The sequence below is a fragment of the Glycine max genome, chromosome 16 (assembly GCF_000004515.6).
Source record: "Glycine max cultivar Williams 82 chromosome 16, Glycine_max_v4.0, whole genome shotgun sequence".
Lineage (NCBI taxonomy): Eukaryota > Viridiplantae > Streptophyta > Magnoliopsida > Fabales > Fabaceae > Glycine > Glycine max.
Window position 1 is genome coordinate 4,848,197 of NC_038252.2, and position 27,882 is coordinate 4,876,078.

Sequence of the window (27,882 nt, forward strand, 5' to 3'; positions counted from 1 at the left end):
AGAATATTTAATTATAGATATTCTCACAAATCTTATTTTGGATTGGCTATGCCACTAATTGATGGTTTAGAATTCACAAAATACATAACTATTATAATTAAAGTAACTTGATTCTCTTGTAAAAAAAATAAAGAAGTCACCACCTAATTCATTATAGAATACACATTAAATTATTAATATAAAAAAGTATTATACCATTTTAGTGTAGAAATACATATGCGTCTATGCGATCCATGTTAAAAAGAAAACATAGACAACATTACAGAAAATATTCCGTTTTTCAATACGTTAGGAAATAAGAGAAAATAAACAAAGTTGCGTATTGAATAATGAATATAGTTTTAAAAAAATGCAAAGTTTATTCTGTCAAAAAAATAAATTAATAATGAGTATTTGATATTTCATACTTCTCACACTGTGTTTTTACAATTCTCACAAATAAAAAAATATATATATTTCAATTCAATCTCCTAAACAGATAAAAAAATCACGGGATACGAGTGTTCAGTTGAATTTTGATTCTATAATAGTCTATACCAAAATTCAACATTTTAATTCACAAGCCGTCTATTTTGCAATACACGGCTAAGCATAACGGTAGTCGGTGTGGGACTTTTATTGATCGTAAGCGCCTAATACTTTGCCTTCCAAACTCAACTACTTATTTCTCAACCAAACCACAAACAAACACCTTATTTCTCATCTCATCAATTTCCAATTCTACGACTTTTCTCTTGCACAATCCAAGATGAACACCAACAGCAACAAGAAAAACCAATCATTTCCAGAAGCATCTTCTCCACCCAAAGTTGGGACTGAGAATTGGGGAACTCACATAATGGGCACTCCGGCTATTCCAAGCAGCCACCCAGATAACAAAAAAGCAGCTTTACAACCTCAACCAGTTCAATACTACCATGACCAGCATCATCATCCCTACGTGCAACATAGCACCCTTGACAAACCAAGCAACAGTCCCATGGAGTCAATCCTCAACATGTTCGATTCATGGAGCAGAAAAGCTGAAGCCACCGCACACAACGTCTGGCACAACCGTGAGTCTTCCTAGCTACTACTCTATTAATTTCTTCCTAATTAATCCAAACTTGAAACTTGGAACAATCAATAGAAGATAGCAAATTTAGTCTAATGCTTTTATGCTTTTTTTATTAGTAAATATTAATAATTAATTTGTTAAGGGAATGATTGGAACTTATTACTTCTTCAACCTCTTTCATTCTCCCATCACCAGTATACCAACTTTATATTTTCAGTCTCGATGTTATTAGATGTCAACATCAAATTGTTAAAAGTGAGAAATTAATTTGGTTTTCCATATAATATCATGAATTAGAATGATATATGTACTGAAAAAATATTCATCTTTTGGAGAAAGACCAAATTTAGATGCATTTCGTTTTAAGTAATTTTGGTGTTGTGTACCAGTTAGAGTTGAAGTTTTATTTTAGCAGCCCAATTTTTTAAAACCATAACCCCATACCATTTGACTTAAATATATTTTTAATTCTTCAAATTAAATCACTTTTGTTTTTGTTTCTCAAATTAAATCTAAATTTGTTATATAGTCCCTCAACTTTGAAAAAAAATCTTTTTAATCTTTTATACGGGCAAAAATCGCTACAAATTATCTATCTAAACCGCTAAAAATAAAAATCAGTTTGAAAGAATTAAAAAGAGTATTTTTCGCCAAATTTGAGAGAATATAATAATCCACTAACCTTTAAGACAAACTTTTATCATTCAAATTAAGTGAAATTCTGATGGGATAAATGTCATGTGGCTAAGAAAATGGGAAAGGTAGCTAAATGTACCTCTCTTTTTTATTTCACATGATGTGATTGTTGGTTTGTTACCGTTATTTGCAGTTAAAACAGGTCCATCAGTGTCTTCAGCTGCACTGGGGAAGATGAATCTGACTGTGAAAGCAATATCAGAGGGTGGATTTGAGTCCCTTTACAAGCAAACATTCACAACCTATCCAAACGAGAAGCTCAAGAAGAGCTTTGCTTGTTACCTTTCAACATCAACAGGTCCTGTTGCAGGAACCCTTTACCTGTCCAATATTCATGTAGCGTTTTGCAGTGATCGCCCATTGTGTTTCACTGCACCCTCTGGCCAAGAAACTTGGACATACTACAAGGTACTTATTTTAAGTCAAAATACCTTATCAAAGCTTATTTCCTTTTTGCAGATTAAATTAAATGAAGGGTGAAATGAGATTTAGCTCTCTAAGATTTGATCAATTGATTTTAGTTCATGTTTTTAAAAATTGTGATTTTGGTCCTCGTAATTCTAAAATGTGGAATATTTCGTCTTTAACAACATGTTTGGATATACTTTAATGGGGCTACCTCAAAATCAGGGGTCACCATAATTTTTTCAGTGTATATTATTTCACAGTAACAATGATTTCAAAATTGATTTTGGCTCACTTCACAATCCAAACATGTTATTCATTTTTATTTGATCATGAACAAAATTCATCACATTTTCAAAAATCTAAGAATTAAAACTACGATTTTAAAAATATAAGAACTAAAATCAAATTTGATCAAATCTTTGAGAGACTTGACACCTTTTACCCTGAAATGAATTATTAGAGAAGCTATTAATTAGTCCATTTTGGTGTGTGAAATGACTTGAAATTGTGTTATTGTGTAACAGGTAATGGTGCCTTTGGGGAAGGTTGGAATGGTCAACCCAGTGACCATGAGGGACAACCCATCAGAAAAGTACATTCAGGTTGTAACGGTGGATGGGCATGATTTTTGGTTCATGGGTTTTGTTAATTTTGACAAAGCAGTTAAGAACATCTCGGAAGGTATCTCACATTTTGTAGCGCCAGGAGTGGCCGTGCCATCCACTAGTGGTTCGGAAGCTAATGGAAAGAACTTTCAGTGATTTCTAGTTTTGGAATTATTATGATGTATAATAATTTATAATTTTGTTTAGAATTTGACTTTTCGATTTGTGTTGTATACTGGAACAATACTTTATTGTAAAAATTTGAGTGTATGCTATATATTTCATAATACACATGTCATGTCTGCTCTGCATCTTTTTTTCCTCTAGTGTGTTCTTACATTTTTAGTTAAATATGCGCCCATATTTGGGAAAGTTCATTTTTTTTCTTGTAGTAATCTAATAAAATATAATAATCAAAACAGGTTGTTTGGTCTTATTTATTTAATATTTTTTACTTCAAAAGATCGTAACCGGAGAAAGAGAGAGAGTGAGGAAGTGGGTTAGATCTTGATGTGAAGTGTGTATAATTTTTTTGGTTTAAATTATACTTTATTTTATTAGAAATAATTTTGTTTGAGTCAAATAGAATTATTATATATGATAAAAAATTTCCCAAAGCATGCAATACAGTTATGTATCTAAGATTCGAATCCAAAACATTTAATTAAAGCGAAACAATTCCATATCAGTTGATTCACATATTTTGTGGTTGAAGTGTGTATGATTAAGTAAACACCTTGTGAATTATTCGAGTCTCCATCTTTGAAGAGTGGCCAACAATAAATGCATACCAATCAAACTGCATTAATTAGTATAGTAGCTGAAATGGGACGGAGTAGCTTCTCACATTTTAATTCATAGCAAGCTTCATAGTTCATTCAAAGGTTTTTGTATTTTTCTGAGCCCATTCTAATCAACAGTTTTCTGAGTTTGGTGTCAAGTGACTTAGATTGGGCTCTTTAGTCGTAGCATTCATCTTTCAAATGACCGTAAAAGACATGATTTTTTAAGCTTTAAATATTTCGTTTTCAATTTTGTGAATATTCCTTAAATTGACCTCAAATATCGATTTTGAACAATTTCTTCCTTTCCATTTCCATCATAGTTTCATCTAGAGTCTCCCTCATTGTGTGGACATCGAATTTGATTGTTCCTATGGGATATGATAAAGTAATTTAAGGGTCTATTTGGATGAGCTTCTCTAATAGAACTTCTAGGAGAAGAGCTTATCCGGAAGCTTTATTATTCATTCAAACACCACTTTTTAACAGTAAAGAGCTTATGCTAGTAAAGAAGCTCCTAGAAGCTCTTCTAGGATGCATCCAAACAGGCTCTAAATGTAAAGGTGTGACCTTAGTCTCAAGGTGCTACCAGTGAGATTTAAACCGTTGTAAAGTTTACCTACACGAAGTAACGTTGTAAGAGCATGTCCTTAAAATTGTTTACACGCAGAGAAAGAGGGAAAGGTCCTATCCTATAAATTTAATCCTTATTATAAGAGTATCCAGAGGCATTCAAATGGATTGCAAAAGCATTCAAAAAGACTTGAGAGAACTTGAAAAACAATGGTTTCAAGATGTAAATACCATGATTTTATCGCTTATGTATGATGTCGTAATTCATGTAACTATCCTCCTATGTATTATTCATGATGAGATAACTATTTATTCGTGATCAATGTAAAAAAATAACAGAAAAATTGGCTAATTCCAATTTATTATCCTAATAATTATGATTTTTGATTGAAAAAAAAAACAATTTGGTTATATTTATCTCTATTGTGAATAATCTCAATTGATCAATGTTAACAAGAATAAACTCATAACTTTTTGGGGGTTTTAAGTGTCCTGATATGGATATTATTATTTAAAAGGAAAAATAATTTTCAGAATTTTTAAGAGGATCTTCCGGCCATTCTTTTTCTATAATGAAAACCATGAGGCAATCTAGTTTTTATTATAATTAACAGGCACTCTATTATTGATAAAAGATTATTAAAAATTAGAAAATCAAGATAAATGCTCATTAAATAAAATGTGAAACTTTCAAAAAATTATAATTTTTAATAAATTTCAACTAATAATAAAATATGTCTTCAAAAAAATGTATTATAAAGTGTGTTATTAGCCTGTCTTTTTATTATATTAAAAAAATTCTTCAAGTTTTTGAGGTATTGAAGAAACAAGATCAGAGTTTACTAAAGGTATTGAGATATTATAGAGATATAAATTTACTGGGAGTTGTTGGGATCAAAGGATTTTGAATATGAACGAACAGCTTTACGTTGAACAAGTTGAGTGTTTCTTTTCTTTTCATCAATGTTTATTGATTTGTGATTCTAGGGCATATTAATCCAGATACTAAAGCGACTATTTTGATGGTCTCTAGTATGTGGATCTTTTGTCTTAAATTTTGATTTGTAATTGTTTTTTCTTGCCAAAACTGTCGTTAAAAACTTTGGTAACAGATTTTTTCTCCCTCTTTTTTTGCTGGTGTTCAATGGTCACACTAATGTTTAAATCTAAAATTTTATGCATTTTATCCCAAATCTTTCATCATTAGACTGACCCTAGTGATTCGGAATTTTTTCTCCTTTTGTATGTATAGTATCAAAATCAAAGAAAATAAAGCTCGTCATCTTGCAAAAAATTGTTTTGAGACCACAGTTTTAACATCTTTTTTAGATAATTGAGTTTGCTTTACTATCAGTTGTTAATAAAAAGAAATTGTTGAATAAAACATCTTATAAGGTGAGGAATTGTTATATATATATATATATATATATATATATATATATATATATATATATATATATATATATATATATATATATATATATATATATATATCCAACTAGTAATAGTCTTTGTTTAGTTAGAGTGTTAGACGTTAAATACTTGGATAATATATCGAACGATACGTTCTTTTAAATAATTAGAAAAAATTTGTTTTGGAATTTCTCTATCCTAATTTTGAGGCAACAATTTCTATTATCAATGAGCCTTTAGAAAGTGGAATACTAATAGTGTTTGGAAACTCATTGAGAAGAAAGAAAATACCTTTAGGATGTACAAGCCAGGATTATTAGCTTTTGAAAATTACATCCACAGTACGAAAAATCACATCCGAAACATAGAACCAAGTAGGAGTTTCTTGTGTTTATAACTGCTAGTGATTTGTTAATCCCTTATTGAAGGACTATTTCTTTATCTTTTATACAATGAGGGCACAGATAATTCTAATATTAGAAACAAAGTATGAAACATAATTAGTACATCACACAAATTTTTGTAGTTTTCTTAAAATTCCCATAAGAAACTTTTTTTCTCCAAATGCTATTGATATTAGTATCGAGATAATCGTTTCTTGTCAAATTTCATGTCTTAAAAATATCTTCCGTTTAACTTTTCTTTCTTTCTTTTAGATACCACCAATCTAGTTTCTTTTATAGTAATTACAACAAATTTGTTGAGATATAAAACATGTTGATTTTCTTTTTGGTAGTTAACATGTTGATTATTTCAAGCACATAATCTAGATATACTTCAAGTAATTCAATATATTAACAGTGCGTGAGGTCACTCTGTCAAAAACAAAAAAGTGTCAAGTAAAAAAAACTTTATATTGTAGCGCATTGACAATGTGCGTACTTTCCATTCCTTACGTGGGTCGAAACACCACTGCATATGTCACACGTGATTCACGATACACAATTTGAAATTCACTTCAGGTAATTTTCAATTCTTATGGCATTGTGTTTTATTATTAATGGTTAAAAGGTCCTGCGAAATATAATTGTGTGATCCCAAAATATACTTCTCAGCCGTCGTAATTAACGGTTATACTTGTATTTAAATCCTAGTTTTCTACCCTACTTCGTCAATGAAAACTTGTTGGACCAAAGTTATGTTCGGTAATCAAATACTTCAAGGGTTATCAGTCCCCAAGAAAGATGGGTTGTTTGCATGACATAACATTGTTTATTTCAATTTTTCTTACATCAAGATTGTATTTCTCAGGACAGCCAACAGAAACAAGACAATTCATTTGGATGGCAAGATCTTCGAAAAGTAGAAGATTTTAACCAACTTCTCAAAAATGAAAAAGCAGGTAGAACCCTATGCAAGAGCAAAATACAGACACGCAATGAGAACAAACTTCAGAGTTCAAACAAAAAAGGTTAGGTCTCTTTTTGTCTTTACCCGATACCTCATTTTATTCTTGTTATTATAGGGTATGTTTGGTTTTCCATTTGGGGAGCTCCAAAACTAAGTTTGGAGAGTAAACCCATTTTATTCTTGTTATTATAGGGTATGCTTGGTTACCCCTAAAAGTCTGTTTGCACATGAAAATTTTGCCTAAAAACTCAGTTTGTTTTGTAAAAGCAAGACTTGAATTACTTTTGCAAACTTTAATCGAAAAACATGCACATACTTGTTGGATCACTAATGTTTCAAAAATCAGCTACCAAGAAAGGAAGTAGTAGGTTCAAACTCTAGTGGAAGGTAATGGTAAGTAGATTATAGAAAGAGATAAAGAGGAAGGTTGAGGGCCTCTGAAGTTTACCATGGCCATGCTATATGCTTGCAAAAAACTGATTTGGTGAAGTGGCAAATAATTTACCATGGAAATAGAACTTAAGAGGTCATCAGAATATATGGCATTCAATCCAAAATAGCTGAGATCAGGTAATTAAGAAAATATACTTTTGCTAGCTAAAAGATACATTCCGTCCAGTGAGAACCAAAAACAACTGTTTAGGCTATGCCGTCAAGAAATTAATTTGTTCTCTCACTAACTCATTTAACCATTCATTCAAAAAGGTCCAACAACTATGTAAAAACTGACCACCATCAGAATATCATGATCTAGCCTCCAAAGTGTCTGATTGCAAATGCACTAATTTGCCAATGATTAACGCTTCTTCTTGCTTCCCTTTGCACTGGATTTTGATGGTGAAGCTACCAAGTATACGAACAGGACCATGATGGAGATCACTGAGATTAGAGATCCATACTTAGCCAGCAACCTCTGTGGACAAAAAAAGTTTGACAGTAAGGTAGTGACTTTACAGTGATACATCTAGGAAGTGGTTGCAAAGAATATCATTGAAAAGGTATTAACGATTGCATTATTTTCTTCATGAATAACACTTCTATCTGAAGAGAAAAATGCACAACTAAGCAAAAAACAGATAAACTTTATTTTCAGGGTCATCACTAAACACAACTTATCAAATCATCCATTTAACAAGAATGGATCAAGCACCAGAAAGGTGAATGAGACCCCATTCATCATGCTTGAACAAAGACATGCAAATTTAACTATTGAAATACGCAACCCTCATGCTAATTCAAACTTATGTCATTTGCAAGTTTTGATGATTGCAACTATAGAGAATATATTAATATAAAATAATTGTCCATACCTTAGCCTGAGATGTCGGTCCAACCAAGTAGAATACATGAAAACAAAAAGTAACATGCCAGTCAACATAAGCAATTGATACTGATTCATGTAACTGTCAAGTTAAAGTATAAGGAAACATACCCATTCAAACTTCTTCTCAGGAGGTCTATCAGAAAGAACGTCCAAAGGCAATATGGGAGTTGAATATGCCTCCTAATAGGAAAAAAAACTACTACAATAAGAAACAAGTTGCTGACCAAAAATAAAATAAAAAATAGACAACAATTCCAACAGATATTAACCTGCAAAGCAGACTTTGTGGGAACACGGAACTTTATGACAGCTGGTTCACCGGCAAATACTCCCTTTGATTTTGCCTCCAGCTCAAATGTGTGAGAAAGGATGCCACCACTGAAAATAGCACTTGTTTGTAAAAAGGGATGAACTAAAATGCAGCAGAGCAGAAACAGAAGGAGGTAACCTCAAGTAGCAAAAAAGTTATAGGAAACTCACGCATCAAGCCTTTCCCATGACTTTGAAGTGCTACCGCTGATTACATCAAAAGCATCACTTGGCCAGCTATCGTCTGATAAGCTTACATCATAGGCCGTCCTTTAAAAAAAACAGAAGAAAATGGACAAATAAATAATTTGCAAAATAAAAATAGATACCATACAATAAGATGTTCTTTTTTAAATAACTGAAAATCCTAAATTTAACAATTCAACAAGTTACAAATGGACAGGGAATTACAATTTAGAAGGCTAGTTTACGTAAGTTTGGAAATAAAACCATGATTCAACAGAAGTGACAGCATACAAAGACCTATCTTATGGATTGACACAGTCATTAACACAATCCTATAAAACACACGAAGAGAAGAGATTATGCATTTGGTACTGTCCTCCAGACCATCCTTAACAAGTACGGGGGAAAACTAACACCGTGTTTGTTTTAACGTTTTTCATAGGCAACATGTGTCAAATCAAATGCAACTATTTGTTGTTTCCGTGTTCATTCTCATTATTTGACCTGAAATCAAAGAGTAACGTGCGTATCTAAGCAAATACAACATGCAACTCACTTCTCATATATCTGAAAAAACCCACTCGTCAATTTTACAAGTAGCACCACTAAAATGGCTTCAAAGACCCCAATCAAACCACCAAATTCAAAGTTTTCACGTCAAATTAAGCATCGCCAAACCATACAGGAACTCTCCATTTCCTCAAAAATCAGATCAAGACAGATAAATCAAAATCACCTTTGTTCCCACTTACCCACTCATGCAGTCAAAAGTGATATGACCCAGATGCTAAAAAAAATTGCTTATAAACAAAAGTCACTAGCTTTTATCATCTCTATCTTCTTCTAAAGTAGATCAAACATTACCCTTTTTTCATAATTTCCCATACCACTAAGAAAAACAAAACAAAAAACAAGATCCGGCTTAAATTTATTTATTTTCACCAACATTTCATCAGCATCCAAGTGGCACAAACACAATTCAAGCATTTGAATTAAACAAAAAGGAATGAGGGCATGCATGCAAATGGGGGAATTGGGATCTAAGACAACGAAAACTGAAAATTGAAGAAAAAGATGAACAATTCATGGTAGATCGGAGCGTACGAGGTTCCTTGGTTGAAGATGTCGATGGTGACGGAGACCCTTTCGGCGCCGGACTTGAGTCTGTTGAGGGAGGCCTTCTTGTGAGCAACGATGAAGGGAACGTCGGAGGAAGCGTGCGAACACAGCAAGAGGGAAGCTAAGAGCGCAAACGCGATCAGAGCCTTCGCGATTGGATCCGCCATTGGCACTGTGAAGAGAGAGAGAGAGAGAGAGAGAGAGACGGAGAGAGAAGAATACGTGGTAGTCTTTTTTTAATGTGGTTTGTGATATGGGGCAATTCGAAGACTAGGGTTGCAAGGGATCGCCAGGAAGCAAACAAATACTCCGGTGATTTTATGAGCTATTTGAAAAAAAAAATATTTATTTGTCTCATATTTTGCTTAGTGTTTTTTTTTTTAATTGAATCTTAGATCTAACATTTTTGTTTTGTTTTTTGTGTTTTAGGTCAAAGATCATACGTGTCTTTCAAATTCCAATACATTCAATTGAAGATTAATCTTGTTTGTGACATGTGTCTATTGTTAGCAAAAAATATTTGCACAAGAAAATAATAAAACACGCTATGTTAGTCACAACTTTTTCATCGGTCATAATCTTTTACAGGTAATTTTTTTTGAGACATCGACAATCAGTTTTGATATCGCTTGACTGCTTTCAAGATTAATGATTATCCTCACAAATCAACACGAGACTTTTCAACGTGTTGTGTCATCACTCACTTATTTTCTAGAAAACTTTCCAAAAAAAAGGTCATTCATCTCATAATTGCTACAAGTCAAACTTGCTTAATTGATGAGTTCTTAAGTAATGGGCTATCGAAGAATTGATGCATTTTGTTGGTATAAATAATACTAATTAATTTTTTTAAGTTATCCTCAATTGTACAGTCTCCTACCTATACAACCTCTGGATTTCTCTCATTCTAGTGTGATTCCTCTGGACTATTACACTTTGCAACATGGACTCTAAAATTTTCATACAAAATAATGTACATTTTTCTTATAGATTTTACATTGGTATTACTTCCTCGTAAAGCCTCACTAGAAAATCATGAGTGTTTTATTAGGCTATTAGATTGTATTAGGAGGCAAGCGAGAGTCTTGAGTTGACTATCTCACACATTTGAGTGTTTGATATGCATTAAGCCAAGGTCTTGACATGTGTTGAGTGGGACCTGCAATAATACATTAGGGTTCCTCTTGATGAAGTAACCTTAAGGTCTTGGTAAGTGTCCTTGGGATAATATTTCTTCCAACTATCAGACACATAACTACAATTCATTGTTTGATGGAGGAATTATATCCATAGTTTGATTTTGGAGCTCAAATATTTGAGCTTGGAGTTGACAAGTAAGTTTGTCTCTACAATTGACTTGAGTGAGACCATTATTAGTCATGCCTTCACAAATTGTTTAGAGCATTCGAGAAAGTGATTGGGTGAAACTTCGTCAATGGATAAATACTTTGGGTAAGAGTTCACTTTTTTCACATAGCCTTTAGGTGTGATTTCAAGACATTTGGATTGAATGTTAAGTGTTCGGCATGATGAAAAGTGAGAATTAAGTTTATCATGATCCCAAATACGATGCCAATGGACTAGTTTGGGATGTCAAACTTAAGCTTTATCTGATATTCATGACTCTCTTCTGAAGGTTCTCTCTCTCTTTGTATATGATTGAGTTTTGATGGAGATAAATTAAGTACTTATCAAGGTACTCCAACACTCAAGACATGAAGAATTTAACAAAATAATGATAAAGGTAATAATGTGTAGCTAACACTAATGATGATGATCATATTTATAACAAAACCTTGAGATAGACTGAGATGGATGGTTTAGTGCCCAAGCCCCTTATGGAATAGTATTTTCCTATTTGAGAGTAAATTGCTATTAGTTTATTCCAACTTGAGGTATACTCTTGTGTTGCATGATGCATCAAACTTGTCTTACAATTGAGTTACTTGTAGTGAACTTCAGTCCAAACACTTTTGAGATATTACCATTTTGGGTTAAGGTGGTTCAATTCCATAGGTTAGACATTTGTTTTGGAATAAGTATTTGCAACGAAGATATCATAATGTGTATGCTAACAATACTTATTTAGTCATAACTTTCTCAAGAGGACAAATATAAGTAAAGTAGTACTCGCACTCACCCACCTTTCTTATCATCCTTACCTTCATCCAAGCAAGAGAACTTCTATTATGCTTATATAAAGTATTCTACATGTAATGATATAAGACCAAATCTAATACTTTTCATATTAAAAGTGCAAAAACCTATTTGAGTTCATACAACTCCCTTGGTTTGCTGTGGGAGTTAGTTCATACTAGTTTGGTGTCCTCTGGATATCCTTTGGGTCGGCCCAAACAGGTGGCCCAAGTCCAAAGAAAATATCTGACACTCTCCCCAAAAGAGCATGGAGTAGCGGAAAAGAGCACATGCCAGTGACGAAATATCTTTTCCTCCTCGTTGTCCCCACTGGTCCATTTCACAATTGAGATTTTGCGTTCAGCTTCCTCCCATGCTTATCACCATTCACCATTCACCACCATGTTGCCATGCGATTACTGCCATTCCAAACCCGCCATACTCTTCTGCAGACCAGATTCCGCTAAACTATGCTTGCTATGCGACCAGCACGTGCACGCCGCCAACGCCCTCTCCCTCAAGCACGTGCGCTTCCAGATTTGCGACTCCTGCAAGACCGACACCGCTGTCCTCCGCTGCTCCACCGACAACCTCGTCCTCTGCCACCACTGCGATGTGGAAACCCACGGTGCTGCCGCTTCCTCCCACCACCAACGTCACCGCCTCCACGGCCTCTCCGGCTGCCCCTCCGTCACGGAGATCGTCTCCGCGCTGTGCCTCGATTTCCGGGCCCAGGATCCCGTGGTCCCCACCGCCGCCTCCGGCGGTCGCGATGAGGTGTACGAGCAGGTGCTGGAAATCGCGCGGCAGAGGAACGACGACCTCGGCGCCGAACAACTCAAGTTCGACGAATCCCCCATAAACGACGTCGTTGTTGTTGACGAGATGCTGATGCAGCAAACGCCGTTCACGTCTTTGCTTATGTTGCCAAATTCCGAATCTGAATTCGACTCCCGAAAAAGTAACGATAACAACGGTTACGGAACCGAGGCAGGGGATCTTCTCTGGAATTATAACCCCGCGTATCAGCCTCCTCAGGTTTGTTTGCAATTCCACCTTCCAGATTTTAAAAAACTATGTGTGTGTTGGGAACCGTTTGCAAGCATCATTGCAAACGATGGAATTTCTCACTTTCCAATGTAGAAAAAATTAGTGGATGTTTGGTTTTCAGCTGTGCACGAATTTCGAAATTAAATCAATGGTGTACGAAATTCATTTTCCAAAAGGAAGGGTCAGCATCCTTTTGCAAAACTCATTTTGCTACAAACCTCCGTTTGTAACGTTTATCCAAACATGCACTTCTCCGTTGAGGCTTGCCAACTGCAAACCAAGCACATTCATACTGTCAAACACATTATTATGTCATGTATATATATTCACGAGAATTAAATCCGATATTATCAATTGGTACAAGGTTGTTCTAGTTTAATTAGAGTTTTGTATATAAGGCTAGAAGTACTCCAGAGCTGCTTTACCGGAAAAAGCTCTATATATTTCTAGTAGAGAAACTCTTAAAAGAACTTTTAGCTTGTATATTTTTTCAGTAGCTCTCAAACACTTCTTGGCTTGTATCCGAATACCCTTAATGATTTCAAGTTTGAGTCACTTTATTATGTGCTAGATTTTCTTCGGTGAAGATAAGACTTGAATCCAATTTTTCTTTTCTTGAAGGTAAGACTTGAATGAATCTAATTAATAACTCAAGTTTGTGATTGTTTTTCTTTTCAAATTTGATTATTTAATTGCAACGTGGATGAATAATTAAATAGCTTAGAGGTGGAAGGTTGCATTGTTTGTCATTAAATGATGCGGCCTCCTTTAATTGTGTGCCATCTTGCATTGTATTGTATCTAACTTTCGTTTTCTTTTTAAATTTACATGATTGAGGAAATCTATGTGGGCACGAACATCTTCCTTTACTCATTTACACCATTCCTATTTGGGAACTGATTTTTTTTTTTTAAAAAAAAAGCTGAATCAGGCAAATTTTGAAAATGATTTTTCAGTTTTACTTGTGTTTGTTTGAGATTTTACGTTTGTCCCTAATATGGTCGTTTTATGTAACACTCAATTGTTTGAATTTATTATGGCGTAATGGTTCAACCAATAACGTCCTGGCACGTTTAAATATGGAAGAGTTGTGGCTTAGACATAAAATATGCCATAATTATTGTTTACTTTTCTTCCTTCTTTTTTTCCTTCCATGCAGGTGTGGGATTTTCAGTTACAAAAATCAAGAGATTGCCATGAACCAAGAGTTGTAACATTTGATGGTCTAGAAGTTCCAAAATTATTTCAGGATGAGCACAATATGAAGTACTCAACAATTGGTGATGACATTGATATTCTATCAAGAAATGTAAGCCATTTCTTTTTGCTTAATGGTTTTTTATTTTTGCCATGTGCGTTTTTGAGCTTGATGTATTGCGAGTTACCAATTCTCTGCCACAGAATTGAAACTAGTTCACTTGTGTTACTTCAAATTTACAGTTACTGGCATGTTCAAGAAGTTATAGTATGCTACTTGTCTCTTTTTATAAAGTGAGAGTCGTTGGATTGCAAATGTTGGTATGAATGTGATGAAATGGTTTTGAATGGGTGATGCTAAGGTATATTGGTTGTGTATCATTGTTTCGGGCTCTCTAAGGATGTCAATGGAGTATGCGAATGCTCTATAGTTTTCTTTGTCTTCCAATCATTTTGAGAAATATTGAGATTCTGACACACCTTAATTATAATGAACCTGTGGATTTCTTTTTTAAACGAAATCAATGTTGAAAAAGAAAGTTGCAGTAGAAGTGGGTTAGTAGCTTTGAAATCTGTACATACTGACAAAACTGTGGGCCTTCATAGCTTTGATTAAGTGTACAGAGTTTCACATGGGGAGGGACAATAGAGGACGGAAGGATTTAATTGCTAAAGACGCACAGAGTCTTCCAACTTTAATTGTCTCAAGTATATCCATATCATTCTTTAACAGCTGCATCCATATCATTTAAAAGCCGAAGATGCAATCATGCTTCTCATTCTCAAGTGAGATGGTGCAGAGAGTATGTGATAACCACCATCTCTATGTTTCACATGGGTAATTTTTCCACAATTTATTGTGTTATGAACTGTTATGCAATGATTGCAGTAAAGTTCCCATATGATTTGGCTTTCTCATTCATTATTTGTCAGATATTTCTATTTCATGTTTGTGTTTTAACTTTAATCTGGAGAGAAAATGTGAACAATGAATTATTAATCTTTACAAAAATTGCAGAATCAATCGGATCAGTCATCATCAAGCCATGCAAAGAAGAAAGAAGAGAACAACAAAAAAGCTAAAGGTGGGTTATCATCAGAGTCCAAACTGTTTGAATCCATACCGTACAATGGCACCAACAATGTCGTAGTCATGGAGCATCTTGTTGGTGGGAATGAAAATGTTGGCACCTTAACAGCCAGGGTTAGTTTGGAAGAGTTGGCTAAGAATAGAGGGGATGCCATGTTGCGTTACAAGGAGAAGAAGAAAACTCGAAGGTATGTTTAGTTTAATAGAATAAATAGTCTATACACTGCCAGCATAAAAAAAAATTATACTGTTATCCAATCATAAATTCACAAATTAACATGGATAATAAATTTGTTAGTTTTATAATAACTATTTTAAGAGTTATATTTATCATGATTTCTGATTGGTTGATAATATAAAAAGAAATTGTGGCAAATGCAAGTGAATATGTATGCATAAACTCATCTATCTATACATGCAGGCAATATGCACATCATTTTATTTTGAGAAAGATTACATTGCATCTTTATTTTGAAGTATACGTGTCATCAAACTTTGCACAGGTACGATAAGCACATTCGCTATGAATCAAGGAAGGCCAGGGCTGATACTAGAAAAAGGGTGAGAGGGAGATTTGTGAAGGCAAGTGATGTTCAAGCGTGATGATGAGTGCCTTTTCAGAAATCTCATCCGAGTTCAATGCTCGTGTGTGTGTACATAAGTTACACTATAAGAGAAATATGGATATATTATAGTTTTCATGAACTCCCTGAGCATTGATTGATTTGAATCTTTTTTGGTAGTTGATTTATTTGAATTTTTGTTTGTTACATTATATGGGAAGAGTTTTTTTTGTGTGAGATTCTCTCATAAGAGGGTGATATATAAGAGAGACACTGACAATAAATTGGTGAGTTTGTGTTAGAATTTGTGGAGTTATGGTAAAAGTCTCTTGTGTCTCAATCTCTTTCCACGTAATATGGTCACGTGGAAATCTCACATAAAATAATCTTTCTCCCACTTCTATTTCTTCATTTCAGCTTAGAAAAAAAATAAATCAAATGAACTGAATTCTTCCGCTTTAAAATCTCACTTTTGAACAGTCATGCGATGTTACCTCTCACCTAAACGATACAAATCTTCTATTAACCTGTTAAAAATGCTGCCAGGACTTCTAATTAATAAGTTGTAGATTTAAATAAAATTGGAAGCTGTCTTGTTAATATTAGTATTGGGTATTGTACATTTATTTATGAAGAAGTTTCTTTTAATAAACTATTATTAAATATAATTGGAAGCTGTCTTATTAATATTAGTATGGGGTATTGTACATTAATTTATGAAGAACTTTCTTTTAAATAAACTATTATTAAATTATGATTAAAAAATGCTTAGATGCACAAACACAAAATGACGTATATAGAAAAAGCATTTTTGAACAAAAGTCAGTTTCTTCAGTGAATTTTAGTATGTTAACTCTCGGGGTTTACTCAAAAAAAGATGCACAAACAAAACACTAGAGATGAATTTAAAATTCTGCAAAGAGCCATAATTTTTTGTATTACCTAGCTACCTAAAGTAAGGATAAAACTCAATGTAACAATAACAATTAGAATAACGTTCAATAAGTCTAAAATCATAGATAAATTAAGAAGAAAAAAAGTTTAATATTTTTCACTTTTAAGTGGGATTTAGTAATATAAAAGAAGTTTAAGAAAGGAAAGATAACTATAAAATTATGAATGGTAAACTTCTCTAGAAATACTTCTAAGATTTTTCTTCTTCTTTTCTATAAGTTAAAATTAACTTATACATAAGTTAAAGATAAAAAGAGATTATATGCATTAATAGTATAAAAAATTTTACACAATCATTCAATCACATTCTACTATATATGATGAACTTGTTAATTTTTAAAATAATTATTTTAAAGTAATTCAAACAATGATTTGTGATTTTCTGACAGTTTTTTACCATTAAACTTTAAGTTAAATTGTAAAAGTTTTCTCATTAGTTTTTCCAAAAGATAATTTTTAATTTATGCATAAGTTCATTTTTATTTATGAAAATTTTTGTTTCATTTTTTTCTTCTTCTATTATTAGAGATATTTATGAAATAAATTTACCCAAACATGATACAAAAATATAAAGTATAACCTATCCCGTTTATTATAAATTTTACTGTGTGGGTAGTTATCCGGATAGGACCTTGCTATTTACATCTCTATTTTGCTAAGTGCACTAACATATCCCCTTTCTACCTCCCAACTACCCATTATACCCTTTTCCCTTGAAGATGTACACCCTTTTTTTCTTTCTAGAAATGTATTTTTGGAATTAAATATACCTATTCCAAAAATATATCTTTGAAACTATAATTTATAGTTCTTGAGATACACTTCTAGAATGGTATATGTTATTCCAAAAATACATTTTCGATAATAACAAATCATAACCCAATCAAATTACATAAGAGTCATTGAGGGTCTTTTACATAAACTTGTATTAGAAAATGAATGAATGCACTTAAACGAAAAAACCATCATCAAAAGCTTTGCTTTACAATTAAGGTGTATAATAGATGAAGTCAGTCATGAACATACCTTAAAACATAGTGTCACACGAAGGAAAATACAAAATATTGTATGTTATTGATTAATACACAAAACTCCAATGATAAGATAAAAATAAGACTATCAAACATCGATATAAGATAAGCATTTGTTCTATCGATGATTTTTTTTTTTGTATTTCTTGTAAACAATCTTAATCCTAAGTGATATTTTATTAAAAAAACATTTATTTTGGAAGTATATCTCCAAAACTATAAATTATAGTACTTGAGACATATTTTTGGAATAGATATATTTAATTCCAGAAAGCAAAAGGAGTGTACATCTTTAAGGGAAAAGGAGATAACGGGTAGTTAGGAGGTAGAAAGGGGGCTATAGGGGTATACTTAGGGAAAATGGGGTACGTAAATGCAAGAGCCCGATAGTTATAGAGGAAAATATATTATGATGCATACAAGAATTGTGAGGTGCCAGTGAAATTTCAATAAGGGAAAAACAATGTTGTTAAAACAAGACAGGACTTTTGATTAATTCAACCACGAATTTGGTCTAAGAACCAAATTTAAAGCATTGAATCTATTGCTTACCAAAAAATTATGATAGTAGATGTTAGCAAGAAGACTAGATCTATGACTATAACTGGTATTAAAGATTGGACCAAAACAGTTGTTGTGACCGATTCAAATGTGAACCATATCTATCACTGGTGTATTATTATGTTGTGTAGTTTGGACCTGGCTTCATAAGTCTTCGGTCAAATGGGCCAAGTCATATAAGTGCGTTTAGATGAGTCAAAAAAGCTCGTTTTATACTTGCAGTTAAATATGCTAATTGTTAACCCATAAAACGATATGCACATCTACTAAATTTTGTTTCCTTATAAATTATTTTACTTGTAGGTTGAACCTTATATCTTTCTTTTTAATACAAACTTTTAATAAGGATTTAATTACTCTAAATTGAGAAATTATGCTTTAGAAGATAAAATATACTATTTTTCGACCAAAACTATTGATGTTGTAGGTTAATATACACAACTTAAAAAATATATAATACTACTTACAAACTACATATTTAGTCTAAAATATCCTCATTTAATATTTATGATGGAAGGCATTGTGGAATAAATTATAATTATTAAACAAGGGTATATGGGAAAGAAAATAATTAATAAGACTTGAAATATGTAAAACATCAATAATTTTGATTTGAAAATAGTAACTGCTATAACTTTTTTTTTTTATATTTTTTAAAGAGTAATTAAGTTGATTCATAAACCTCAACATAAAAATCATTTTTCCACATGATTTCATATACCAACTCATGTGGACTAATAATAATGACTTTATTCTCACAATCTCCTCAAGAGTTGAACCCATGTCCTACTATATAAGGCACCCAGTCTCAACAATTACTCTACTTATATTCTTATCAATATATAGATTTAATTATATTTTTGGTCTCTCTTACTTTCTCACTTTTTAAAAAAAAAAATTCTCTATTTTTCTTTTCACAAACTTTTAAAATATAAGAAATGATAAATATTTGAAAATAAATAAATATACTAAGACGAAATTTGAAAAATATAAAAAACAGGACAACAAACACTATATAGACACACACATTGCAAGAGGAGATAAATATCCTCTCTTCCGTTGTGACCATGGAAAATGGAGCATCAATGGTAGATTAATTTAATTATATAATGTATAAAAATATTTAATATTAAGTAATATATTTTGACATATTATATTATAGAATTAGTAAATAATAAATTACATTATAATTAATTTATATGATATTGTCTCCCTCGGATAGTTGGGGATACCGGCAGTTTGGAGTGTTCATAGATAGATTGAATTTTTGAAAAACCAATCCAAATCCAAATGGATTGGATTTAAACTACGACATATCTTCATTAGATGTTGCCTCTCAATCACAAAACAATGATACAAAAGCTGCAAGTTTGGTTAAGGATGATCAATTAAGATTACAGGTCAAGAAATTAAAAGCAAGCGGAGCTTAGAATAAATGACTTACATCCTTTAGTCGTGATTATAAGTAAATATATATTAATTATATATATATATATATATATATATATATATATATATATATTATTTATTAAAAAAATTAATTATTTTATTAGATTATGTTATTTTTAATTAAATCTATATATATTTTTAAACTAATATGATATCAAAAATTAAAAAAGTCTTTTGACTTTATTAAGTAAAAAAATATTTTATAAAGAATCTCGAGATACGTAATTGAGATTTATTTATGGATGTCGCATGAAAATGTTGGTTTAATTCTTGTGACTAATGTGAGATTTTTATTAATGAATAAATAATCTATAAGTATATCAAATGTTTTTTTATCCTTGACACATGTTTTAATCTTAATAAATCTCCAAAACCTAATTTATCTAAATTTTTATTATAAAAAAAATTCCACGTCAAAATTTTGTTACACAAATTCACATTTATTCATTGTTTCTTTGCATTACTTATCACTTTTACGTTTCTATTCATTAGTTGTCAATATGTGACATTTCACTTGATAAATGATAAACAAGAGTTGATCGGACAAGATGGGATATTCTAATTTAACAAATAAATGTAGACAATCCTTCCAAATCCGCTTTTCAATACCAACATATTCTTTAGTAAAAACAAAGAAGATTTTGCCGGAGATTCAAGGCTTTTGCTGTAATATGTGGATTAGACAAGAGACTTTATTGGAGGTCACAATTTATCCTTAAAACTAAATCATTGACAAAAATACTACTTCCGGTACTACTACATATACGAAACAAAACAATCCTCTGAGATGGGCCTATTGAGTAGGGATTTTGGTGAATTATATTAGACTAATTTTGAAGAGAAAAATTAATTGATTTAATTATTTTAGTTTTGTTAATTTATTATTTAATCGATTTAATTTAAAATTTTAATCCGATCCTATGTAATTTGAAATGGTTTGAATTTGATAGATTTTCAGTTTTAATCCTATTTTTATTGTTTTAAAAAAAATTAAATAAAATGTAAGATATATAATAAATACAATAACAAATAATTTCAAATATCAAATATTTTATTTATATGTCATTATATAATTAATAATAAGATATTTGTTAACTCAAATAATCAGTAAAAATATCTTTAATTAAATATATTTTTAATAAATAAATATAAGTTATATGACAAAATAAGAACTAGTGATACTAATTATATAAATTTATGAACAAATATAAGTTTGGTTTTTAAAAATAAATCTAAAATCTAATCTGATCTAATAAAAAAAATTAATTTTTTAATTTTTTTTATCTGTTCTGTTTTTGATTTTTTGAATCGATTTTTTCGATCTACATTAATTTTGATCAATTCATAAACACTCCAAATAATGAGAGATTAAAATAGAATACATAAAATTATAAGTTCAAACATGGTTAAAACTATTATATGCTAAAAAAAATATAAGAAATAAAATACAACACTTTCTTGATTATAATTATTAAAAATATAGAACAACTTTATTCCTAAGTTTCCTTTGGAGACAATTCATATGGAGTGATAGTTTGGAGAGAAAAGAAATATGGTGGTGTTGGTGTTGGTGTGTCTCGGTTCTAGAATGTAGCTGATATGGGGATGATGATGACTTCCTGTTTGCACGTGCGAGCATTCACAGAATGCGTCATTCCGGGACCCACTACTTCCTTCATCCTTAATCCATGTGCCAATACTCTCCAATTTCCAATTCTAACATAGTACTGATCTTGCAATATAATTTCTCACAACCAATGAACCCTAGACCAGAACTTTCTCACTTGCCCACACAAACCCTAAACATACACCTGCCCAATTAAATCAATGATCGGTTCTCACATATGCCAGGACTTGACAAAAAGGACCCCATTGGGTCAATTTTGAAAACTAAATGATCCATTGCATAATAAAAAAATTAAGGGACTTCATTCAAGATTTTAAATAAATCAAGGAATCAAACTGGGTATAAAGCCTTTTTTTTATTAACTAAATATAGTTTATCTTTAAATATTATAAGTAAAGATAAATTACTTTTTAATATCTCAAATTTTGATAATTATATTTTTCTAATTTTTACATGTACTAACAATATCTGGTTAAAGACCAATATCTTTCTTGATATCTCATGTCAATGTCCATCAACTAAAGAAGAAAATGTGCTATTAATTTTTTAAAGAAAAAAGAAGCAACATATATAAAAAAAGAAAAACACAGCACATATAACTTTCTTATTTTTTTTTTGTCAATGGGAAAACAATATAACTTTCTTATTTAAAATAAAACAAGTATTTCTCAAATTTTGGTTTAGATGTCACTTATATACCCGCCTTCATACCAATAAAATTTACAAGTAGGGACATATTCACTTATGAGATACCGGAGGAAATTCTCCCCACAAAGTTTTAAGAAATTCATTTTGTAATATACACATGTAATTATTAATTATAAATTGCATTCACAATATGAAATGCAATATAAAAATTTAATTTATACTATAAGTATGTTCCCCACAAATTTATTTATATGAATATTGTCCCAACAATATAATTTTTTTGGATTCCTCACTGTTTATAAGTGTGATATTTTCATGAAAAATAGAGATTTGACTTTAAAAAAATAGTACAAAATGTCAAATCTAATTATTTATGGAAACATCGATAGCTAATATTATTACACTAAACTATACATGCATGTAATTATAATAGTAGTAATCTTGGACCAGTACACGTCCTACTAGTTAAGCGTTTACTGAAACCAAAAAATAAATACAAGTGAACGTGGTTCTTTGAAAGAAGCAGAGACTTCTGCGCCATGGCCATGTGAGATATGTCTCGGTTCTTGAGCTTCCAATTCACTCAGATACCATATTAACATGTTCTTCTGCCTCTCCAAGAATCTTCCCTGCTTCTCTCCTCTCTGTATCCAGTAAGTTGTTCCAAACTTTGTCTCTCTTTTTATTAATAATAACCATTTTATTCCCTTCTTCCTTCATTTCTCAACTTGTATCATTGTATGTGTGTGTGTTTTTTCTTTTCTCCTCCCATGATTTGGGTATTTTAATTTTAATATTCTTGAATAAGGCATATTTGAATTGAATCCACCAATATTAACTGTCTTTTCTGTCCCACACATGTAGATGCTCCAACTGTTTTTTTTATTAACCTTCTATTTGGCCAAACCATTTCAACATATTTGAGAATCCCTTGCAAAATTACATTTGAGACAAAAGTAATTTTGTTAACAGATCATGACCTTTGCTTTTGAGTTTATTTTGTTTTTATTTCTTTGAATTTGCATTGAAACACGTGTCATAACATTTCTAAGGACAAACCAAACATGCACTTAATAGTCATGATGAAAACTGTGTTCAGATGAGGTTTTTTTCATTCCCAACCCCTTTTATCAGAGTTGAATTCCATCACTTTTATGCTGTTAAAAAAAATGTGCCAACTATGCTCATGTGAAGTCCCATCCTTTCTCCCATTCATTATTACCTCAACAAGTCCATATCATAATTAATGCTCCGTGAGTGAATGAGTCAGTGTCTTCATATTATCACTGCTTGCCAGTGTCATGGACTTAAGTTGTGAAAATCAATGAATGGTTGGTTTGTGTAGGATGCTTTGCTTGAAAGGATGGGGTGCACTTACTCTGTGTATAGGAAGAAAAAATCAAGCTTTCCTGAAGTGGTGGTCTTTGTTCCATCAACAAGAATTCCGGTTCAATCTGATCTCCAAAGGGTGCTTAAGGGAGTAATTCCAAGGGATCTTGCTGATAAATTGGCTGCACTAAGGAATCAGATAGTGTTGATTGCAGAGGATACTGGTGTGCCTTTGCCTTTTCAATTGATATGTATTGTTATATCTGTTTTGTATAGTTGTTTTTGTTTGTGTTTATTGAAATATATAGAAGAATTGAAGAATGAGCACACTGGATTATAGACCTGAATATTTTCACTACATAGGACAATAAGTGGTCAAAAGTTTAGAACTTATGTTATGCTCTTTCAATAAGTCCACTTCTTCAACTACTAATATTCATAAAGAAACACCAAATTTCTTATATTATGCGGATCTGAAATTTTAATATTTTGTGCAGGTGGGTCAGCTGTAACTGAATTGCAGCGAGCTTTGAATGAATATTTGTCCGTTCTGATAGGACTTACTAAGAAAGGTTTCCCAAATTGACACCTTATCCCCCCCTTTTTCCAAAACCCTCTCAATTTTTTTTATAGAATGAATATTTTCTCTCCATTTCTCAAATAGTTTGTGAGTAATTTTTATTTGTTAACAGAGTATGGTCTAGAAGGAGTAATAGATTTCAAGTGGAAAAATATAGAAGATGGGAGACAAGTATGACCACAAACAAACTCATTCTCTATTATTATTATTATTTTTTTATTATTGAATTTTTAGTTCTTTAACATGGTAAAGTCCAATTGGCAGGATAGCAGTATATCAAATACCTGGTTTGAGGTGCTATCTTCAGTTCACCTTATGTCTATGCTGACACTCTCAGAGGCTGACTCACTGATGATTCCAAAGGACCCCTCAGGCTCTGGATTCAGGGTTGTATCTTCAGGTTTTGTGCCAATACACAACCTTTATCCTTTAGATACTATACTAGTTTTTCTTTTTTAGATTGGCAAATGTTAGTTAGAATTTTAGTAGGAGGGATTCGAACTTGTGACCTCTTCCTCCCCCTTCTCTCTTCAACCACCGAACCAACCTTATATCTGTACTAGTGATGCATGAAGTAAGATTCTATTAAACGATCCACACGTTGAACTATGATTAATCAGTGCATATTTGTATTGTCAGATAGCAAGAGGGAAGCAATTGATTTGTTACTCAAGGCATCAGGATACCTGGAGTTCTGTGTAAGGGATGTTCTTACTCGGATACCTGCTGAAACCAAGTATGTTTGTTAATAGATTTTTAAGTTTGTGAAACTAATTTTGGACCTGTATTGATCACCCTTTAATAAACTACATTCAAACAACATCCAGGAAAACTTTCCCCCACGACTTGCAGGAGGGTGTATTGGAGGCTATTGCTATTCAAACACTAGGCCAGGTACTTGTGATTCTTATAGTTTACAACTCTTAAGTATTTAATTCTTATAGGGTACAATTATAAGTAAACAACTTAATTAAACACTTGCTCATTAAGAGCTTACCATAGGGCTGTGTTTGGCAAGTTACTAGAAACTTATAAGTTGGTTTGACCAAAATAAGCTTGTTTGGTACAAGACTTATTATTTTACTTGTTTCTAGCTTATTTTCATATGCTACTTAACTGAATAAGCTTATTTTAATTACCCATAAAAGTGGATTATGACCCTCCTATAAACTCCTTATAACTCATTTAGATAAGATTCACCAAGAAGCTTATGAAATAAGCTAAAAAGAATTTATATCATAAACTAACACCTTCCTAGTCTACTTTATTGTAACAGTGGATTGTTCATCCCTGAATTATATCAAACATCATACAATACATATTTTGTCAGTTCTAATTGTTGGATTGTGTACATGGTTGTCATTTTCTTTGCTCTTCTATTGAAATGCACAAAGGACATGAAAAAAGCATGGCACAAATCCCAATTTCCTCATCTTTGACTCTATTGACCAGTAGCCAAATATAGCTTGTAAAACAAGTCCCCTTCAGATTGGGTATAATAGTTCATCTTGATGATAACTTAGGGAACTGAGATTCAACTTGGTCTTGCGGTGGAAAGTCAGAAGGCAACTTTGTCTGTGAAGAGGAGGTTGGCATGTGAGCAGCTGATTTACTTTAGTCAGGTTTTTATTCCAATCTTTTGAGCCTCATCATTAATGTTTTAAATCACTAACTTTATAACTGCAATCTGCTTTAAGGGTTTGTTTGGATACAAGGTATAAGTACTTTTGAGAGTTTCTCTTTTGGAAATATAAAGTTTTTCCGGTAGAGAAGCTATCGAAAGCTGTCAAAAGGACTTTTAGTCTTGTATCCAAACATGCTCTTTGCCTCATTGACTAGTTTAAGAGATTTTTTTATTGTAGTCCAATATTTCCTTTTAACACCAGTTTTGTTGTATGTTCTGTTGCTGATTGCTGTTTCTCAAATAAAAATGTTTCTCACTTTCTTGAGCAGGCGTATCACTGCTTGTCAGGATGCGACATCAACCAAGGGCTTGGAAGGAAGCATATTCGATTTATCAAATGGAAGTTCCTTGAATCCAAGGTTAGTAATAGTAATGCTATCAACATTGATTAAATACTTCCCACCCCACCAGAAGATAAATCTTTGGCATAGCCAATAATATATGAATTTAGTTGGAAACATTGAGAGTAAATATTTTTTACAATCTAATCTAATCATGAATTGACATATAGTTAAAAATTATTGATTTTTTTAACAATTGTTTAAAAAGTTGTTAGAATGATTTCTAATTAGTTGCACCTGATACGATGACAACATATCAAAATTAACTCATACTACCTCCATTATATTTAGGTATATAATGTTAATATATATAGATTAAGAAATATTTAATGAAAATAATATTATATTTGGACTAAAATATCTTTATTTAATACTTGATGCTTGATGGCTAAACCACTGGCAGCGGATAGATATGACATAAGGATATATTTGAAAGAAAAAAAAACATTAATTAAACTTTGAAATTTTAAAACATCTATTATTTTGAGATAAAAAAATGGTAAAACATCAAAATTCATGGGAAGGAGATAGTAATACATATGATCCATACCTTATTCCTAGTTCCAATTTTGTCAGGCTGCAGCCTACTACTACCATGGACTGATCCTTGACAAGGGTAGTGAACCAAGCAGCCACATTGGTGCTGTGTCTTGTTTTCTTGCCGCAGAAGAACTTCTGGCTGAAAGCAAGAAGGCATGCTTAAGCTTTTGTCTTGCACCTCCAGTGACAAGGTTGGTTTTGATCTTTAACTCTTGTCTGAGATGGTTCTTTTTGTAATATTTCTTTATCTTAAAAATTCTGTATTTCTTTGTCAAGGGCTCCTCCAGTCTGGGGTGCTATGAAATTCTTACACCAGAAAATTCCTGAAGTTGCATCAAGGAAGTCCCAGATGTATGGCTACCTCTGGGAGAAAGAGAAGTAAGTAGCTTTATTTGTTTACAACTCTGATTAACTAACCGGACAAAATGTGCTTTAAGTCTTTATACTTCTATCAAACTTAATTTTGGTCCCTGTACTTTTAAATTTAGTCTTTCAACTTTTAAAAATATGTTTTTAGTCCCTTGTCAAGTCTAAACTTAATATTTAGTGACAGTTTTTAACCGGTACAAAGTTGGAGAGACTTATTTGTTGTGCAATTGAGAGAGATAAACATCTGAGAATTTTCACTAATAGACCACCGAACAATCAGATAAGTAAATTTAACACCACGTTTCAACTCAAAACCATAAGACTCAAGTTTTATGGGTCTTCTCCTCACTTATATAGTGTTTAACCTTCTCATTCATACCTAATATGAGATTTCACCTCACACTTGTATTTTAATATAAATTCACATATTTTCTAATAATGTTGGAGGACTAAATTTATCAATTTGAAAATAAAGGGATAAAAATCAAATTTGACTGAAAATACAAGTACCAAAAACACTCCGGACTCATTTGATTTATAGCCAGATTCCTAATTTCCTTCATATATAATAAGGAATTATGCATAATTTGGAAATTTGTTAATGATGCAGAGGACTTCAATCATTGCCAGATCTTCCTGAGTTCCAATTATCATTACGTCCAGATGACTATGAACTGCCTGAAATTGATCCTGCATGGGATAGTAAAAACTGGAAATCTCTAGGGCAGCCATTGAAGGAGCACCTTAGAGATAGTGATGAGACTGAAGAGAATCCAACTGATTGAGAAACTTAAATGGTCTTCTTTCTTTTGTATTTTCTTTTGTATTTTGTAGTTGAATACATGCTTGAGTGTCAAAGCTCTTCTATACATGCTAACACTATCATAGAATATCAGGGTTACTATTCATTA

General features: G+C 32.0%; 4 protein-coding genes across 6 annotated transcripts; 3 read left to right on the forward strand and 1 right to left on the reverse strand.

The window, feature by feature from the left end:
• Positions 1 to 586: 586 nt before the first annotated feature.
• Positions 587 to 3,041, forward strand: LOC100794005 (GEM-like protein 5). Its single transcript, XM_003548896.5, has 3 exons — positions 587 to 1,055; positions 1,887 to 2,161; positions 2,686 to 3,041. The coding sequence occupies exons 1-3, from the start codon at positions 749 to 751 to the stop codon at positions 2,920 to 2,922; spliced, it is 819 nt and encodes a 272-aa protein (XP_003548944.1). The 5' UTR covers positions 587 to 748; the 3' UTR covers positions 2,923 to 3,041.
• A 4,309-nt stretch (positions 3,042 to 7,350) lies between these two features.
• Positions 7,351 to 10,104, reverse strand: LOC100500066 (translocon-associated protein subunit beta-like). The gene is made up of 6 exons (NM_001249413.3): positions 9,808 to 10,104; positions 8,689 to 8,787; positions 8,478 to 8,586; positions 8,317 to 8,388; positions 8,195 to 8,200; positions 7,351 to 7,797 (listed from the first exon to the last, which is right to left on the reverse strand). Exons 1-6 carry the CDS (start codon positions 9,987 to 9,989, stop codon positions 7,681 to 7,683), a joined length of 585 nt encoding a protein of 194 aa, NP_001236342.2. The 5' UTR covers positions 9,990 to 10,104; the 3' UTR covers positions 7,351 to 7,680.
• Positions 10,105 to 12,227: 2,123 nt separating this feature from the next.
• Positions 12,228 to 16,159, forward strand: COL16 (zinc finger protein CONSTANS-LIKE 15). The gene is made up of 4 exons (XM_003548908.5): positions 12,228 to 12,996; positions 14,168 to 14,317; positions 15,224 to 15,483; positions 15,799 to 16,159. The coding sequence occupies exons 1-4, from the start codon at positions 12,361 to 12,363 to the stop codon at positions 15,896 to 15,898; spliced, it is 1,146 nt and encodes a 381-aa protein (XP_003548956.1). The 5' UTR covers positions 12,228 to 12,360; the 3' UTR covers positions 15,899 to 16,159.
• Positions 16,160 to 22,623: 6,464 nt separating this feature from the next.
• On the forward strand, positions 22,624 to 27,882 carry LOC100803541 (BRO1 domain-containing protein BROX homolog). 3 transcript variants are annotated; one of them, XM_041010791.1, is made up of 12 exons: positions 22,624 to 22,781; positions 23,474 to 23,681; positions 23,955 to 24,029; positions 24,150 to 24,208; positions 24,302 to 24,437; positions 24,677 to 24,773; positions 24,865 to 24,931; positions 25,561 to 25,659; positions 25,991 to 26,080; positions 26,639 to 26,793; positions 26,879 to 26,980; positions 27,582 to 27,882. In XM_041010791.1, the coding sequence occupies exons 2-12, from the start codon at positions 23,492 to 23,494 to the stop codon at positions 27,754 to 27,756; spliced, it is 1,245 nt and encodes a 414-aa protein (XP_040866725.1). In that variant the 5' UTR covers positions 22,624 to 22,781; positions 23,474 to 23,491; the 3' UTR covers positions 27,757 to 27,882. The 3 variants fall into 3 exon arrangements, with proteins under 3 accessions (XP_040866725.1, XP_040866727.1, XP_040866726.1); XM_041010792.1 differs by lacking the exon at positions 22,624 to 22,781 and adding an exon at positions 22,888 to 23,381; XM_041010793.1 differs by lacking the exons at positions 22,624 to 22,781; positions 27,582 to 27,882 and having other exon boundaries at positions 22,878 to 23,681; positions 26,890 to 26,980.

Coding starts and splice junctions, on each gene's coding strand:
- LOC100794005 (XM_003548896.5), top strand. CDS start 749: ATGAACACCAACAGCAACAAGAAAAACCAATCATTTCCAGAAGCATCT. Junction 1,056..1,886: donor ACACAACGTCTGGCACAACC/GTGAGTCTTCCT, acceptor CGTTATTTGCAG/TTAAAACAGGTCCATCAGTG. Junction 2,162..2,685: donor AAACTTGGACATACTACAAG/GTACTTATTTTA, acceptor ATTGTGTAACAG/GTAATGGTGCCTTTGGGGAA.
- LOC100500066 (NM_001249413.3), bottom strand. CDS start 9,989: ATGGCGGATCCAATCGCGAAGGCTCTGATCGCGTTTGCGCTCTTAGCT. Junction 8,788..9,807: donor ATCTTCAACCAAGGAACCTC/GTACGCTCCGAT, acceptor TTTTTTTTAAAG/GACGGCCTATGATGTAAGCT. Junction 8,389..8,477: donor CCACAAAGTCTGCTTTGCAG/GTTAATATCTGT, acceptor TTTTCCTATTAG/GAGGCATATTCAACTCCCAT.
- COL16 (XM_003548908.5), top strand. CDS start 12,361: ATGTTGCCATGCGATTACTGCCATTCCAAACCCGCCATACTCTTCTGC. Junction 12,997..14,167: donor CCGCGTATCAGCCTCCTCAG/GTTTGTTTGCAA, acceptor CCTTCCATGCAG/GTGTGGGATTTTCAGTTACA. Junction 15,484..15,798: donor GAGAAGAAGAAAACTCGAAG/GTATGTTTAGTT, acceptor AACTTTGCACAG/GTACGATAAGCACATTCGCT.
- LOC100803541 (XM_041010791.1), top strand. CDS start 23,492: ATGGGGTGCACTTACTCTGTGTATAGGAAGAAAAAATCAAGCTTTCCT. Junction 24,438..24,676: donor ATTCAGGGTTGTATCTTCAG/GTTTTGTGCCAA, acceptor TTGTATTGTCAG/ATAGCAAGAGGGAAGCAATT. Junction 24,774..24,864: donor CGGATACCTGCTGAAACCAA/GTATGTTTGTTA, acceptor AACAACATCCAG/GAAAACTTTCCCCCACGACT.